The 17,256-nt window shown below is 41.1% G+C and overlaps 2 protein-coding genes across 2 annotated transcripts in view; both read left to right on the plus strand.

Moving 5' to 3' along the window:
* The window catches only part of LOC113023935 (von Willebrand factor A domain-containing protein 7-like), a 101,245-nt gene that overhangs the window by 64,825 nt on the left and 19,164 nt on the right, over positions 1–17,256 (plus strand). The window lies entirely within an intron of this gene.
* LOC113023933 (von Willebrand factor A domain-containing protein 7-like) lies at positions 380–14,051 on the plus strand. Its single transcript, XM_026170415.1, has 18 exons — positions 380–662; positions 776–983; positions 1,115–1,322; positions 1,522–1,607; positions 1,715–1,808; positions 2,085–2,213; positions 2,634–2,820; positions 3,108–3,277; positions 4,995–5,107; positions 8,145–8,261; positions 8,732–8,938; positions 9,083–9,215; positions 9,663–9,815; positions 9,904–9,990; positions 10,414–10,523; positions 10,844–11,008; positions 11,185–11,484; positions 12,813–14,051. Exons 2-18 carry the CDS (start codon positions 792–794, stop codon positions 13,560–13,562), a joined length of 3,201 nt encoding a protein of 1,066 aa, XP_026026200.1. The 5' UTR covers positions 380–662; positions 776–791; the 3' UTR covers positions 13,563–14,051.

The raw sequence follows: 17,256 nt of genomic DNA on the forward strand, positions 1-17,256 counted from the left end.
GATACTGTCACGGTTCTGGGTCCGTTGGACCCAGTATTTTGAGTTTATTGTGTTTTGATTTATGTTTGCATCAGGGATTGTGTTCTTGTTCTCTTGTCGTGTTATGGTAATGTTTATGTCTATTTAGAGTTCCATGTTTCTGTTTATCTGGGTCTAAGATGTGGGTTTAGTTTCATATGTCATTTCAAGTCTGTCTCTGTCTAGTCTGTCTTAGTAAAGTGTGTTTTGTTTCCTGTTTTATTGTGAAGGTCTGCGTCTCATGTGAGTGTGTTCATTTTTACCTTTGTCTCGTCTTGTTGATTATTCCCAGCTGTGTCCACCACCTGTGTGTAATTCCCCTGTGGTTCTCTGTGTATTTAAGTCATGTCTTCCGTCATTGTTGTTGCTGGTCCGTCTGTGTTTCCACCCTGCGTCATCTGTGTGTTTCCCTGCCGTCACCATCTTGTACCGTCGTCCACCTTGCTTCATGTTTGAGTTCCGGTTTGTATTCAGTAGTTTAGTTGTCTCCAGTCTAGTTTAGTTCGTGCTCCATTTGCTGTTTGTCTATATTTATTTCGTGTCCAATAAACCACCTTCACTCCTCCACTACTGCCTGCAATTGGATCCTCATTTATTATTTTTATATGGCTCATCTCACTCGCCGTGACAGATAATTTTACTTGGTGTGTCAAACATGAACCTCTGTTCAGTATATTTTGCTAAGGAGGAGGGAAAATACAGATTCTTTTTTCCTGATGCTGCATTTTTTGACTTTGCCTTTCTCTTGTTCCTTTAGTACAACACTGTCCATCATGGCTGTCAAACACACAGTCATGCTCCTGGTGGCAGTTTGTCTCTACCTACCAGGTCTAACCCATGGATTTCAACCATCCTTCTCTGTTGATGAAACTCATCGTGACATCACCAGAAAGGCAGTTCTCAGAAAGACAGCTGAGGTTTGCCAAGACCTTGCCGCCGCTGATGGAAGAGACTTCAACTTGAATGTGGGCTCATTATCATTTAAAACAGGGTCACTGTTTATGCATTCATGTTTAGTCTAACATAACTGTGAAATTTAACGTTTTGAGATTTTTCCAAATGTCCAGTTAAGCACTTGGCATTTCTTTGTCTCCAGATTGATGACAACCTTTCAGTTCAGGAGGTGCAAAAGGCCTGTTTCTCCTCATCTACCTCCACCGCTCCGCTCTCTACTGACATTTTCCAAACTGCCCTTAATGAGATCTACGGTAGCAACGAAAAAGTGTATTTCTCATTGGTCGATTTCCCTGAGTTCCATTTTCACAGTGAGACCTTCCTGGGAGGACGGGACATCATCACAAGAGGTACACTTTAAAGTCCTCAAAATTAAACATGTTTACGTTCAGTACAACACAGATAGTAGATTATTTTGAATTTTTAATTAATTTCTATTCCTATACACCAATTAAAAAACATTTAAATGATAGGTACAACAAAAATCAGAATTTTGCTTCATTAGGTTTCACTTATACTGGATTCTTAAGGTTATATGTTTTGTTTGAGATATGTCTGCCATGAAGGCTAGTGTGAAGTCGGAGAATTTTGTTGCTGCAAGACAGGTACTTGGACAAATTTGTCACATAATTCAGGTGAGAGTGATAATTATTGTTTTTATTTAAACTTGATGATGTTAAGATTTTGGAAGTAGGAAGCAGTGATAGGATTGGAAATAATGTTAGATTTTCCATACATTAAGGACTTTTACAGCCACAGTAACTGGGTGGAGTTGGGGAAAACCACTCCTTACTCCGCTCTGATCAGACCAGATCAACCACTGCAGAACCTAGCAGGTAAAAGCCTTCCAGCAACTTTTATCACAGTAAGAAACACATTTGTCTCCACTTGTTTTAATTAATTTACCTGGTGGGGTGTGTACGGACACACACTTGCAATAAGGGAGATAAAGGGGATAAATAGGAAAGATATAATAGCCAAAATCATTTTACAAAAGCACAGTTCAAACCAAGTCTTATCGCCAAAGCATAGATGGCCCACCTTTAAATACTGTATGTCAAAACCTGTTTCCAGATGGTTTTATGGATAACCTTTCTCTTGCTTTGCTCCAGGTCCATCTACTCCAACTTGTAATAGCTGTACAGGAGATGCCTGCACTGATAACATTTTGCCTGAAGTGCTGAAACAGGGGCTCCTGACCTCAGGCTACTTTAGCACATTCTCTTCTTCAAAGCCTACTGGTAACAATCACATTCATTTGTGTATAACAGCAAACTATTAGGATTTGTATTATTATTTTCTTTTGTTTGCTTTTTTCATAGCAAATGGACTGTTTATCAAACCAGCAGAATGAGTAAATTGTAATCAACACTGAAACTAAATTGGCTTCTGTAGTTTTGTTTGTTTTTGGTATTTGTTTTTTGATTAGAAAATGTAAACAGCATCTCACAGTAATGAATGCCCACAAGCTACAAATTTAAATATTACAACAAATAGATGTGTTGTCCCACCTTGAATTTAATTTAAAGATTACCTAAACTCACCTATTCATTGCCATACCCCAACTATAAAACTCTTTGGATGTTTTTTGTCTTATTGATCATTTATTCAGCTATTTAGCTAGGTATAATTAAATGTAATTTGTTATTTTTTTTGTCCAGGTAAATGTAGCCATGGTGGTCTACTTGACAAGACAAGAAAAAGGGACCCAGTTGGGGGCATCAATAAGGATTCTTTTACATCAGATCATGGCACGTTGCACAAAAAAGCAGCTAATCTGGCAGTGGATGCTACTATGGAGCTGCTGGAGGACATCAGACTAGCTGCTGGAGACAGGAACTTCTTGCGGTACGGGAAAAATTGATCAGAGACATTCTTGCACTCATGAAATGGTTACTAGAACTCTAATAAATTTGAAATTGAAACAGTTTATATTTATTTTCATGACACAGCTTTCAAGGAAAAAATAGTAAAAAGCCTTCCTCACAGAAGCTAATATGTATCTTAAAAGTGATGCTTTTTATGATGCACATGTTTCTGCAAAGATACCTCTGCATCATTCTGAATGTAGAGAAATTGGGTTCTTTACAGAATAACAAAGGGATGATTTTGTTTTTTGACTTATGTTCCTCCAGGTTGATGGGCCTCTCCCAGTCCTATGCACTGTGTTTTGTTATTGACACTACAGGCAGTATGGCTGATGACATCGATGCAGCAAAACAAGTTGCCTTTAACATAATTGACAGTAACGCAGGAACGCTACAGGAACCCTCTCAGTACATACTGGTACCTTTCAATGACCCAGGTACTTCCACTTTTATGGATATTCCCCATGTTGCCAAAGAGAGCCAACAAACAAAGCACATATACAGTGGGGCAAAAAAGTATTTAGTCAGCCACCGATTGTGCAAGTTCCCCCACTTAAAATGATGACAGAGGTCAGTAATTTGCACCAGAGGTACACTTCAACTGTGAGAGACAGAATGTGAAAAAAAGAAATCCATGAATTCACATGGTAGGATTTGTAAAGAATTTATTCGTAAATCAGGATGGAAAATAAGTATTTGGTCACATCAAACAAAGAAAATCTCTGGCTCTCACAGACCTGTAATGTCTTCTGTAAGAAGCTTTTCTGTCCCCCACTCGTTACCTGTATGAATGGCACCTGTTTGAACTCATCATCTGTATAAAAGACACCTGTCCACAGCCTCAAACAGTCAGACTCCAAACTCCGCCATGGCCAACACCAAAGAGCTTTCGAAGGACACCAGGAAAAGTATTGTAGACCTGCACCAGACTGGGAAGAGTGAATCTACAATAGGCAAGCAGCTTGGTGTGAAGAAATCAACTGTGGGAGCAATCATCAGAAAATGGAAGACATACAAGACCACTGATAATCTCCCTCGATCTGGGGCTCCACGCAAGATCTCATCCCATGGGGTCAAAATGATCATGAGAACGGTGAGCAAAGATCCCAGAACCACACGGGGGGACCTGGTGAATGACCTGCAGAGAGCTGGGACCAAAGTAACAAAGGTCACCATCAGTAACACACTACAACGGCAGGGAATCAAATCCCGCAGTGCCAGACGTGTTCCGCTGCTGAAGCCAGTGCATGTCCAGGCCCGTCTGAAGTTTGCCAGAGAGCACATGGATGATACAGCAGAGGATTGGGAGAATGTCATGTGGTCAGATGAAACCAAAGTAGAACTTTTTGGTATAAACTCAACTCGTCGTGTTTGGAGGAAGAAGAATACTGAGTTGCATCCCAAGAACACCATACCTACTGTGAAGCATGGGGGTGGAAACATCATGCTATGGGGCTTTTTTTCTGCCAAGGGGACAGGACGACTGATCCGTGTTAAGGACAGAATGAATGGGGCCATGTATCGTGAGATTTTGAGCCAAAACCTCCTTCCATCAGTGAGAACTTTGAAGATGAAACGAGGCTGGGTCTTCCAATATGACAATGATCCAAAACACACCGCCCGGGCAACAAAGGAGTGGCTCCATAAGAAGCATTTGAAAGTCCTGGAGTGGCCTAGCCAGTCTCCAGACCTCAACCCCATAGAAAATCTGTGGCGGGAGTTGAAAGTCTGTGTTGCTCGGCGACAGCCCCAAAACATCACTGCTCTCGAGAAGATCTGCATGGAGGAATGGGCCAAAATACCAGCTACTGTGTGTGCAAACCTGGTAAAGACCTATAACAAACGTTTGACCTCTGTTATTGCCAACAAAGGTTATGTTACAAAGTATTCAGTTGTATTTTTGTTATTGACCAAATACTTATTTTCCACCCTGATTTACGAATAAATTCTTTACAAATCCTACCATGTGGATTCATGGATTTTTTTTTTTTCACATTCTGTCTCTCACAGTTGAAGTGTACCTCTGGTGCAAATTACTGACCTCTGTCATCATTTTAGGTGGGGGAACTTGCACAATTGGTGGCTGACTAAATACTTTTTTGCCCCACTGTACAAAAATCTGCAAGTTCATGTATTTCTCTGTCCCCCAAAAAGAATTTGGACCCGTGATAAAGACAACTGACAAAAACTACTTCAAAAAGGAAATCAACAAGCTCACTGCATCCGGAGGAGGGGATGAACCAGAGATGAGCATGTCTGGACTGCGAGTGAGTGTACTTGTATTCTATCATTGGGATGTGTGCTTACACAGTAATTAGTGTGATGTGAATTATGAACTTTTAGGATGAAGAAATGGGGTATTTGCAGGTAGTGCAAAGGACATTGTTACGTTCCCCTGAGGGGTCTAGGCGGTGAGGGGAGAGTAACAAAAAGTGACCGGGTTAGAAAAAGGAGTCAAGGAGGCAAAAGGGTTAAATCAAAGAGTTTTATTAAAGTAGCTCAACTAAAAAAGACGGACAAGCCGCTATCACCATTTAAGAAAACCAACAAAACTCAGGCGTGGTCAATAAAGTAAAACGTAAGCCAAAAAGAAAGAGAGCAGCTCACTAGCTGCAAACCACAATAACAATAACACAGCTCATTAGCTGTAAACACTCACAAACACACTCAGCTCACTAGCTGTAACCACACTCATGGCACTCTGGCCCAGAGCTCACCTTTCCCTGGGCTTAAATACTTTTAATTACTGATGTGAGTCAGCTGTGTAACAGGGAAAGATGGCACCTCAGGCAGAAGAGGTGGTGGGACACGCCCACACAGGCACCTTCAGGAGGAGGCCCTGCTAGGGCCGTAACACCCCCTCCCATAAATACAAACCACGGGTTTGTCAAATGATTATGATAACCAAAAAAACTAATCAAGTCCGTAACCGTCGCATCAACAAATTGCAGGCTTTCCACCTACCAAACCCCATAACAACAGTTAGGCATTGCCTGCGGAAGCTGCCAACCCCATCTCAATGGGTTCAAAATACTTACTGAGGGTGGCCGCAGACCCTCAAAACAATGTCTCATGTGATAGCCAGGGCTTTTTTGAGCCATCACATGTGGAGAACACAGCAGGCAGTCAGAAGACCTTGCTGCAACAGTTTTCAGACGATTGCTCAGGTCACCGATACAGGCATGTTTGTTAGCCAGGGTTGCGGGTCTTACTGGTGGTTTTATACACAGCCTGTCCCCCTGCAGGTCATTTTGAGGACCTGGGAAATTGTCAACCAGTGGCAGCTCAGGGTCAGTTGACCTCTTACACTGACTACATGACACTACTGAGCAATTATGCTCCAAGTCTAGCCTCTTAGTAGGCCTGGCAACCTTGTCGGTTTGAGAGCCATGACTGACTTTTCTCAAAGCAGGCACTTTTTGCTTTGAGTGTGCTTTCTGTTTGAGTTTCAGTCTCAAACAGTTAGCAACAAGGTGTCCAGGTTTGTGGCAGAAGAAACAAAGCTTCGTTTTGGGTCTCGAAACCACAGCTTTTTCAGCCTCGTTAGCTGGCTCCCTCCTAGCTCTCCAAGATGTATTATAATGAGAAAGGATGTCACATTCTACCGCATTTGTTTTATGAGTTAGGGTAAACTCATCGGCCAGTATGGCAGCCTGCTGTAAAGTGGAAACCCTCTGTTCACTTAAATAAAGAGCAATACACTCAGGAACAGAGTTTTTAAAATCCTCCACAAGCATGAGCTCACGTAACGACCCCAAACTGTTAACCTGGCTTGCAGAGCACCACCTATCAAAAAGCTTCGCCTTGTCCCTAGCGAAGTCAAGATAGGACTGACCCTGTGCCAACTCCAAACCTCGAAAATGCTGCCTATAGGCCTCAGGTACAACTTCATAGGCTTGGAGGACGGCACTTTTGATCTTTTCATAAACTAGGCCGTCATGCCTAGACAGACCAGAACAAGCTTCCTGAGCCTTACCCGTGAATTTACACAGCAACATCAACCCCCACACGTCTTCAGGCCACTGTAATGCAGTTGCTATGCTTTCAAACTCACTGAAGAAGCTCTCAACACTGGATTCACAGAAAACGGGAACCAGGTGGATGTTATTGCCCACAAACGAGCTTCTAGACACCTGTGCACTGATAGCTGTATCATCCATTTCGGGGGTGGAGAAGGCTTAGCAAACACACCCTAATTAAGACACTACCACACCCGTCTGCCAACTCACTCAGCAACTACTGAACAATTAACAGAAAACTACACAACTTACTTTAACCGACCAACTTACCTCTTGCCACACACACATTAACAAATACAACTTACCCAGTTCCTAAGCACAACAACCTTTACCTACCTATCTTCTGGAGCATGCTGGGCTCGAGGCAACTTTAAAGGCAGAACTTCAGCGACCGGAGCCCTGAATTGCCTACCCCCAACAGGGAACTAATCCCCGCCCAGGATTACTCCGAAAATAAAAAAGGCAAAACAACAAAAGAGTGCCCGAAGGAAGAACTTAATAAGCTCAGCTGGACACTCACCTAACTTAACTGGGAAGTTGAATCTCTAAAGGTGAACAAAGCAAGATAATCAAAAACCAATTCCAACTCAAAACTCCCTTTTCAACAATCCCGGACGAGCCCCCACTTGTTACGTTCCCCTGAGGGGTCTAGGCGGTGAGGGGAGAGTAACAAAAAGTGACCGGGTTAGAAAAAGGAGTCAAGGAGGCAAAAGGGTTAAATCAAAGAGTTTTATTAAAGTAGCTCAACTAAAAAAGACGGACAAGCCGCTATCACCATTTAAGAAAACAAACAAAACTCAGGCGTGGTCAATAAAGTAAAACGTAAGCCAAAAAGAAAGAGAGCAGCTCACTAGCTGCAAACCACAATAACACAGCTCATTAGCTGTAACCACTCACAAACACACTCAGCTCACTAGCTGTAACCACACTCATGGCACTCTGGCCCAGAGCTCACCTTTCCCTGGGCTTAAATACTTTTAATTACTGATGTGAGTCAGCTACTGTATGTAACAGGGAAAGGTGGCACCTCAGGCAGAAGAGGTGGTGGGACACGCCCACACAGGCACCTTCAGGAGGAGGCCCTGCTATTGCCGTAACAACATATTTAGGAAATTAATATGAACCTATTGTGTCCTATTATGTAATAACAGAATGACTGTGTGCATGCATTATCAGAACTTGCTTTTTTGTTACTTTTTTAATCGCTTTCTGAATTACAGTTTTGCACATCTGGTAAATCACAACAAATAATGTTTAATTCTTCTGCCATTTGTATAACTGACAGCTTGCGCTGACATCAGCTCCACCTTCCTCTAAAATCTATGTCTTCACTGATGCTTCAGCCAAAGATTCCCATCTAAAAAGCACCAACATTGCCCTTATAGAGAGAACCAAGACTGAGGTATGTGTGAGGATAAGTTGCATTTTTGTTGCTGTTGCACTTTAGATGTTAGTTTAGTGTGTGTGTATCTATCCATGACCGCTTATGTAAATGAGAGTGTGGGGAGTGAATTGGGGGGCGGGATGGGGTGGAGTGGGATGGGCTGCTTTTAACCATGTGCAGCACTTTGTGCTACATTTCTGTATGAAAAGTGCTTTATAAATAAAGATTGATTGATTGATAAATGCCAGTCCATTATCAAATTTTACAAAAGCTTTTTTTAAGCTTTTTTTTTTTTTTTTTTTTTTACAAAAAAGTCAGTTTTACTCAAGCTAGTCCAATCCTAGAGCAACACCTCAGTAAATAGTTTCATTTATCCATGTACTGAATGGTCACTTTAGGTCTCTTTGATACTTTAGATAGAACTTATCCAGTTTCCACTGAGCGTGATATATATAAACTGATGCATTTTTCTATCCCTACACTTTCAGGTGTCTTTCCTGTTGACAAACATTTTTTCCAGTCGGCGGCGCCGCAGTATTCATGGTCAAAATTTTTCACCTCGTGCAGTGAGGCTATCAAATGTCCAGCTATACAGAGACCTGGCCCAAGCTTCTGGAGGTCAGGCTATTGAAGTCAGGAAGTCAGATCTTTCCTTGGCCACTACTGTTATAAAAGATTCATCAGCTGGTGCTGTGGTGAGACACTGAGCATTAACAGGAACTACTTAACATGTTTACAAATTGTGAAGGACTACATTTTGATAAGTTGGGGCCAGATATTTAACAGATTTTCTTTCAAAATTGCTTTCTCACTGGAGCTTCTGTTTCTTTGTCTTTCAGGTGACAGTTTTCCAGGTAGTAATGGATCCGGGGCGACCTGATAATTTTAATTTTACTGTTGATTCATCAGTAAGCAACGTCATCATTTACATCACCGGAGTTTCATCTCTCACTTTCACACTCAGCTCAGCAGGTTCAGTTCAACGATATTTTTTGGACATCAGTTTTCTAAAACATAATATTTCACAAAGACAAGGCACTTCCCACCTTGTGTCAGCTTTGCTTTATTTCTTTGGCTCTATGGAAGTTCCTCATCTGACCTGATCTCTGGTCTCTGCTTTTTGCCTTTTGATTTCTCCTGTGCAATGCTGTTGTTTGGGCAGTCAGGTGAAGGTTAAGAATGTACAGTAGTGGTACTAGTCATAATTTTACTTTCTTATTTAGTAGTAACTGTGCAGGTGGATCGGAATTCATTTGCCTATTACAGAAGTGGAGTAATTTGCAAGTGTCTCACACCCATGAATTGCAGTAATAGCACAGTAGTAATAAAAACAACAACAGTCACAATTACAAATTTAGGAGGAGGAAGAAAATTCCATTGTCATGCTGGTAAATAATTCAGCCATTTTCCTCTTTTCAGGAGTGTCTCAGGAGTCAAGTCAGACCAGTGGTCCTCTGGCATCCATAACAACAGTGGGAAACCTACGCAGAATAAGGCTCAATGCTGGAAATCAAACGGGTTTTTGGCAAATCCACATCAACTCTAACAGTCCCTACTCTATTAAAGTCACAGGTCTGTAATATAATTAGGAAATAGTCTGTAGAAAATGTTTTCAGTGGTATAATATTTCTAACTTAGATGTGGTTTCTGTGTGCGTAAGGTCAAAGTTCAGTGAACTTCATCTATAGCATTGTGGAATTACAAAAAGAAGGTGGCATCAGACCCAAGGAAGGCCGTCCTGCTACAGGTTGACTAAACAAAAATGTATCATTTGGTTTGTGGGAAATTGAGATGACCTAAATAGTCATGAAAAATGATTACATTGATTTATGTTTCTGGGTAGAAAACTTCCAACTTTTTTGTTTAGATAAACATAAACTTTCAAGTTTAAAGAAGATTTCCCCTCAGAGGTCTTAAAAACACATGTGGTGCAGGCATAATTTCAGTACTTTTGAATGACTAACTGCAGAAAGGCAATTGGTGTCCATCCATATACATAAACATATGATTTCTGTACTGTTAGCATTATTACAGCCCTCTATCAAATCCAATAAAGGCAACGTTATCTACCCTATCCATTTCTAACAACATAACAGCATTTTTACATGTTCACGTACAGTCTAAAGATCTGTTGTAATAATACTCTTTTGTGGCTTGCTATCATTTTCAGGTGGTAATGTCACTCTCCTGGTCACTGTGACAGGAAGTGATACAGTAACAGTCACAAAGCTCACGCTCTTCAACAGTTCAGGGCCAAAGGAGTTGATTGGATCAATACAGGCATGTCATATTTTACACCTGATAAATGTAAAAGGTCAAAATTACAACTGAAACTACAACAGACCACAGCAAGCATTCCTAGACTTAGTCGCTTTTAGTCTATGCTAACTGCACTGTCAAACATAGTGTTATAAACATAACTTTTGTAGTTCTACAACAGCTTAAGAAAACACCAAGAAGTAAAAGATACATAAATAACATTGGTCTTTGGTGGCTGCTTGTTTACTCTGATTACTGATTGTTGCCAACTTCTAACAACTAACTTATGCATCTAAACATGCATAAGGTGCTCTCAGTTGCTATCTTTCTGTTTTCCACAGTCATTAGAAAACAGCAACTTTCTGGTAACATTCACTGAAGTCCCAGTAGGAGACTATGTAGTTCAACTGCAAGGTGAGGACACCAGCACCACATCCCGGTCTACCTCAGATACCTTCCAGAGACAAGCCTCCACCCGCATCACAACAGCTAGTCTCTCTGTTGCTGTGAGTAGTAGAGTCATATGTTGTTTTTTGAATTTCTAGAGCCAGTTTGTAAACATCTTATCTGCCTGGATAAACTCAACAACCACTGTCATGTTATTTTCTATGTCATTATATAAAAGAAAGAAGTGATTGTTTAACTTCAAATTTCCTGCCCTCTTCTATCGCTACTTTTCCAGGCACAAGCTGACAGTATCAACATAGAACCAGGCACCCGCATCACCATTCCTTTTACAGTGTCTTCAGATGTAACTGGGACATTCACAGTGCAAGTCAGCAATGACCGCAGCTTTGACTTCACCTCACCTGGAAATGTCAATATTGGTCCAAGCGATGGAGGCAAAGCCAATGGGACAATAACCTTAAGTGTTCCAGCCAGCACTAAATCAGGAACAGACGTGACCCTCACCATTCAGGCACAAAATGCTGCTGCCACTGACATCAACTATGCTGTCCTCCGATTTTCTGTGGCTGCCAAGGTAAAGGAAAAAAGACTTTAGGTGAAATGGGACTAAAAACAGTGTTTTACATTTAAAAAAAACTAATAATCCAAACTAAATGTATCACTGTTCTGTATTGTCAAATGCCAAATGTTTCAGTTTACATAATACTTCAACTGTGATCTGAGGAGAGCTTTTAAAAGAATCAGCTCAGTGATGAATTAGTACTGCATATGTTCTAGTTCAATATAAGAAAAAAAACATGATTCACTGCGTGGACAATGTAAAGGGTCATGCTACAAATTTCATCCAAGAAATCCATTGATTAATCTGTTAACTTTCTGATCATGATTGTATTAGTAAATCCAAAAACGAAATGTTCTTTTGCACTCTACAGCTGTTCAATGGTTTTTAAAAACAATTTGTTATTTGGCATAGGGTCATTTGACCACTGTGCTAAATTCTTTTTGTCGCCTAGATTTGCCAAAAAATGAAACAGTAATACTACTATCGGGGTTGTACAAATTTTGTGGGTCATTTTGAATGAAATGTCTGGATTTATAACCCATAATATCAATTAAAGTGAGTTTTAATTCAGGACATAGGTTTTTCTGTAAACAATAATATCTCATTACTAGTGATGGGTCGGTCGCAAACGAACGTCGCTCTTAGAGCCGACTCTTTGAAGTGACCGATGCGAGCTAAGACAAGCAGTTAGTGGGGAATAGGTTAATTGATCAATCTAAATTGCCTGAGTGTGAATGGTTGTCTGTCTCTATGTGTTAGCCCTGAGACAGACTGGTGACCTGTCCAGGGTTTACCCCGCCTCTTGCCCTATGACAGCTGGGATAGGCTCCGGTGACCCTGAAGAGGATAATAATAATGGATTGCATTTATATAGCGCTTTTCTAGGCACCCAAAGCACTTTACAATTCCACTATTCATTTACTCTCACATTCACACACTGGAGCTGCCCTGGGGCAGACTGACAGAAGCGAGGCTGCCATATCGGGCCATCGGCCCCTCTGGCCAACACCAATAGGCGGTAGGGTAAAGTGTCTTGCCCAAGGACACAACGACCAGGACAAAGAGAGCTGGGGGATCAAACTGGCGACTCTCCGGTTACAGACGAGCTTCCCAACCACCTGAACAAAGGTGCCCCCCCGATAAGCCGGTTCTCTAAAAAGAGCCGGAATTCCCATCACTAGTCGTTTCACACACATTTTATAAGTAATATTCAAAAACAAAAGAAAACGCTGAAAGTATGAAAGAACAGAGATATAAGGTAGCATCTATACCAGATTTTTTTTGTTCCTGTTCTTTTGCCGTTCTGACTACTTGATCTCCTTTCTCTCTCTTTTTTTCAGGCCACAGATTTGTCCAGTCCAGTGTGCCAGGTAGTTAATATATCAGGTATCTGTAATGTCTCTTCCATCCTCTGTGCATCATCTCAGTGGGAGTTCATTGCTAATCTCACTGACGGCATCAATGGGACTGGCATCGCAAGCATCACCCTCCGCGAAGGGAATGGTACCCTTGATACTAGCACAGCGGTTGGAGCAAGGGGTGAGAATATCACACTGGTGACCTACACTGCCTCCTGCTGTTCACAGAATGTGGTTCTAGCTGCTGTGGACAGGGCAGGAAACGTGGGGCCATGTATGGGGCAAGCTAGAGTACTTGCCACGCCTGCTACTATAACTACAACTACCCCAGTACCTGCAACTACTTCTCTGACTACAACTACACCAGTACCTACAACTATCCCAGTACCTACAACTGCTTCTCTGACTACAACTACACCAGTACCTACAACTATCCCAGTACCTACAACTGCTTCTCTGACTACAACTACACTAGTACCTACAACTACACCAGTACCTACAACTGCTTCTCTGACTACAACTACACCAGTACCTACAACTATCCCAGTACCTACAACTACCTCTCTGACTACAACTACACCAGTACCTACAACTACTCCTGTCCCTACAACCACTGCAGTGACTCCCTCGGTGACTACTGCTGCAGCTAACAGAGCATCCACTAGAGGTCATACAATGAGTGTAACACATTATGTCTGGATCAGCATTGCTTTTTCACTGCTTTTTAAGTAAGGTATATAAACAGAAATTTAACTAGAACTGAATCAAAATCAGTTTTAGAAAAGTAATACTTTTAACTCTTTTTAAAATATGAGCCATTGCATTTTTGTAAAGGTGTAATTGAGCATCTCATATTTTTATTTTTTTATTTTTGGGGTGAAAATGGGAACGTGGTATAATAACGTACATTTTGTTTATTTGTTTTATCATTGCCTGCTAAAAAAAGATCCAAGTAAACATATATATTGAATTCACTACATAAATTAATATTAATATCCTCTCTTACATAGTTATAGTTAATCTTTTCATAGATGAAATTGTATAATATTTGATTCATTTTAACCTGTGCACATAAAGTAGCAATTTCTTAGTTTCCAAAGCTGCATTTCATTCCCCAGTATAATGTAATAAGCAACTACTATCTGCTAAGGGAATGATGATTTAGACAACTTTTAGAAACAAAACTCCATTTGGAACATCCTGAAATGCCACCAGTCAAGACATCACTTCCGAATGAGACAGCTTGGATGCCTTTTGATGCTACTGTGGAAGATTTACAACAGGCTATTAATATATAATTTATATTTAAGAATTTTGTCAGAATCACAAAACAGTTTTAATGTGTTTAAGCAATAAATAAATGTGATTTCATTAGTTTATAACTGTCTCATTTCATTGTCTCATTCCTAAAGAGATTACCATCATGTGCTATACTTATAGGCTATTACAGTATGAGGTGACTGAATTTAATATTTTTCTTGCAGTTTCAGTTTGCCACATTGACTGATGATTAAACCTGCCTCCAGCACTATGTTGAGTTTATCCCTTTGACACTTTTGCTTCTGCAGTTTGGCTTTCCAGGAACTACCTGGCAACTGAAGGCACCGAGATTATACAACAAAGAAAAAACATGCAACAAAGAAAAACATAATTTAACCTTTGTTAGAAGCGTGTGCTCAGTTATTTTTAAGTGGTTTAACTTTCGTGGATAGAGAATAAGCAACAACTTCTAACTTTCCACAAGTACTCATTTATTTCAAATATCAAAAATAAAAGTGCTACCTCTACCACACATTACTTGAACGCACTCGTCCGCGTACACATGGAAGAATCCATTACAAAAAAGAACAAAAGGGTGACCCACCAGTCATGAGACAGGAGGCACCACCATGCAGCAATACACTGTACTACAACAGCAACTGTTACATAGTCCCCACAGCTAAAGAAGCACACACCACACCTAACAGTACCCTGTACATAGAGGTTACAGCTAAGATCACAACACACACAGGGCAAAAGACCATTTAAAAATGAATTTGGCAAAAATAAAATGAAATGAATATGTACAGTGCAAAGTCTGTTTTCTTTGTTTTTCAAAGAACGTGAACCTTAACACACTAAAGAGCCATACAACTGGATTAAGAAGAGTGAACAGAAAAGTCTACACCTTCATCACTCAAAATTGCAGTGCACCAAGACAACATGAAATAGGTTTAATCAAAACATTTCACTTCAGATCAAGCCCAGTCATGTGAAAATCATTTGTCCATCTTTTGGGGGCAGGGTGGGCCTGAGGGTCAGTGTCCAGATCCTTTGTGGTCTCTCTGACAGCATGAGATGAAACAGAATGTTCCTTGGAAGTGAGAGAGTCCCAGTTATGGAACAGTTGCATGTTCACAACATGATAAACACCTGCATCCACACCGGAGTCCACCCAAGTGAGCCTGTAGTTAACATAACTGGGTCTCTGAGATACACAAAATGGTCCCTCAAACAATGGTGCAAGTTTAACAGTAAGCGTCTGACCTTGCTTGTGTCCTAACTCTAACAAGGTCACCAAAACGAAATGTGGCATGTTGACGTCTCAAGTCATAGTAATGTTTTTGTCTGCCATGGCTATAGTCAAGATCCGCTCTGGTTTGGTTGTGAGTTCCCTGTGGGGAGGCTTTAAGAGTCTCAGGGTAAAGTACACCCGGTTCATCAACACCTGCTGTAAAAGGCTGAGTGATAAGGTCAAGTGGGGTGTCCAACTCACGACAAATCTGAAGGAGAAACTTGTCCCATGATGTGTGCTTATCACCTACATAAGAGCAGATTGCAGTCTTCAGAGTCCAGTAGAAGCGTTCAGTAGCATTTGTCTGAGGGAGATATGCTGTAGTGAGTCTGTGCACCGAGTCTAAAGCAGAAACAACCTGTTCAAAAAGCTCACTCACAAAAGGAGACCGTCTGTCAGAAATCAGGTAAGTGGGTGTATCGTGTCTAGCAAAAATGTCAGTAACAAATTTACCAGCTGCTACCTGAGATGTAGCTTCTTTGACAGCACTGGCTTCAACCCACTTATTTAAATAGTCAACAAACACAATCACCATTAGGTGTGCTCCAACTATAAGGAGATCACACTCCTCAGCCTCCCCATCAAAGTCTATGTCAGGGTGCTGGAAAGGTGAATCGCAGTCCATTAGATCCCATTGAGATCTGATATGTTTTGAGAATGTTCCTTTAATTTTTTGCAACAGTCCATTAATACAAAATCACCCATTTTTATTGTCATTCAAAAATTCGACTGCACCTATTTCCCCTCCTGCTAAGATCATTCTTGATGGTACATGTCTCCTGTTGTGCCATATATGATGACCCTGCTGACTTCCTGTTTACAGCATTACTGCATTTCTCTCATTTAGACAAATTACAGAATCATTATTTTGAATCATTTTATTGCATCTGTTAATCCTAAATACTGCATTTTTTAAAATCACCGGTACTGTAATTTCATGTGTACATATTTTGGAATGCTGTACTTTATCAACTATCTTGGGGCTAGATATTAAGTCCCTCATTTAGACAGTGCTAGGTGGACGAGGCCTCTGGGTTTTCAAGCATACTTCATTATCTATCAAAAACAGTGGAGGTTATGTTATGGTAAAGCATGACTGTTTGACAGTGGAATCAGGTCATTAGTATTTATTGAAGCTATGACTGCTGATATAAGTAGCAGGATGAATTGTGAAGTATAAGCAAAGCAATCCAATAGTTTCTCAAGGCAAAGGAATGTAGTATACCTCAATTGCCAAGTCAGTTACCCAATCTCAACACAATAGAACTAAAAAGCTGCCTGAATGTTTTTTAGTTCTTAAACACAAAACTACAGGCAGGAAAGCATTTCAAGCAAACAAGCAAGAACTGAAGATGATCACAGACAGCGTTTAACACAATAGTGCCCTGCAGACTGTTCACAAAGCTCAGGGATCTGGGACTTAACAGCCGTCTGTGTGCATGGGTGTTGGACTTCCTCACTGGCAGAACTCAGGTGGTGAGGGTGGGCAGGTGCTTCTCCAACAGCATCACCATCAACACAGGAGCACCTCAGGGATGTGTCCTCTCGCCACTGCTCTACTCCCTCTACACTTCAGACTGTGTGGCCACCCATGGCTCCAATACCATTGTGAAGTTTGCTGACAACACAGTGGTGTTGGGTGCCATCTCCAACAACGATGAGGCGGCCTACATGGATTAAGTGAAGAATCTGGCATCATGGTGCCAGGACAACCACCTCCAGCTGAACGTCGGCAAGACCAAGGAGCTGGTGGTGGACTTCAGAAGGGGTCAGCACAGAGACTACAAGCCCATTATCATCAATGGAGCTCCAGTGGAGAGGGTGCAGTCCTTCAAGTATCTTGGTGTTCACATCTCCTCAGACCTGACATGG

The sequence above is a fragment of the Astatotilapia calliptera genome, chromosome 6, assembly GCF_900246225.1.
Source record: "Astatotilapia calliptera chromosome 6, fAstCal1.2, whole genome shotgun sequence".
NCBI classification, from domain to species: Eukaryota; Metazoa; Chordata; class Actinopteri; order Cichliformes; family Cichlidae; genus Astatotilapia; species Astatotilapia calliptera.

What these genes read in the sequence shown, in the direction of transcription:
- LOC113023933 (XM_026170415.1), top strand. Translation starts at nt 792, where the DNA reads ATGGCTGTCAAACACACAGTCATGCTCCTGGTGGCAGTTTGTCTCTAC. An exon ending in TAGAGAGAACCAAGACTGAG is followed by an intron (nt 8,262 to 8,731) that starts GTATGTGTGAGG and finishes CTACACTTTCAG; the next exon opens with GTGTCTTTCCTGTTGACAAA. An exon ending in GATTTTCTGTGGCTGCCAAG is followed by an intron (nt 11,485 to 12,812) that starts GTAAAGGAAAAA and finishes TCTTTTTTTCAG; the next exon opens with GCCACAGATTTGTCCAGTCC.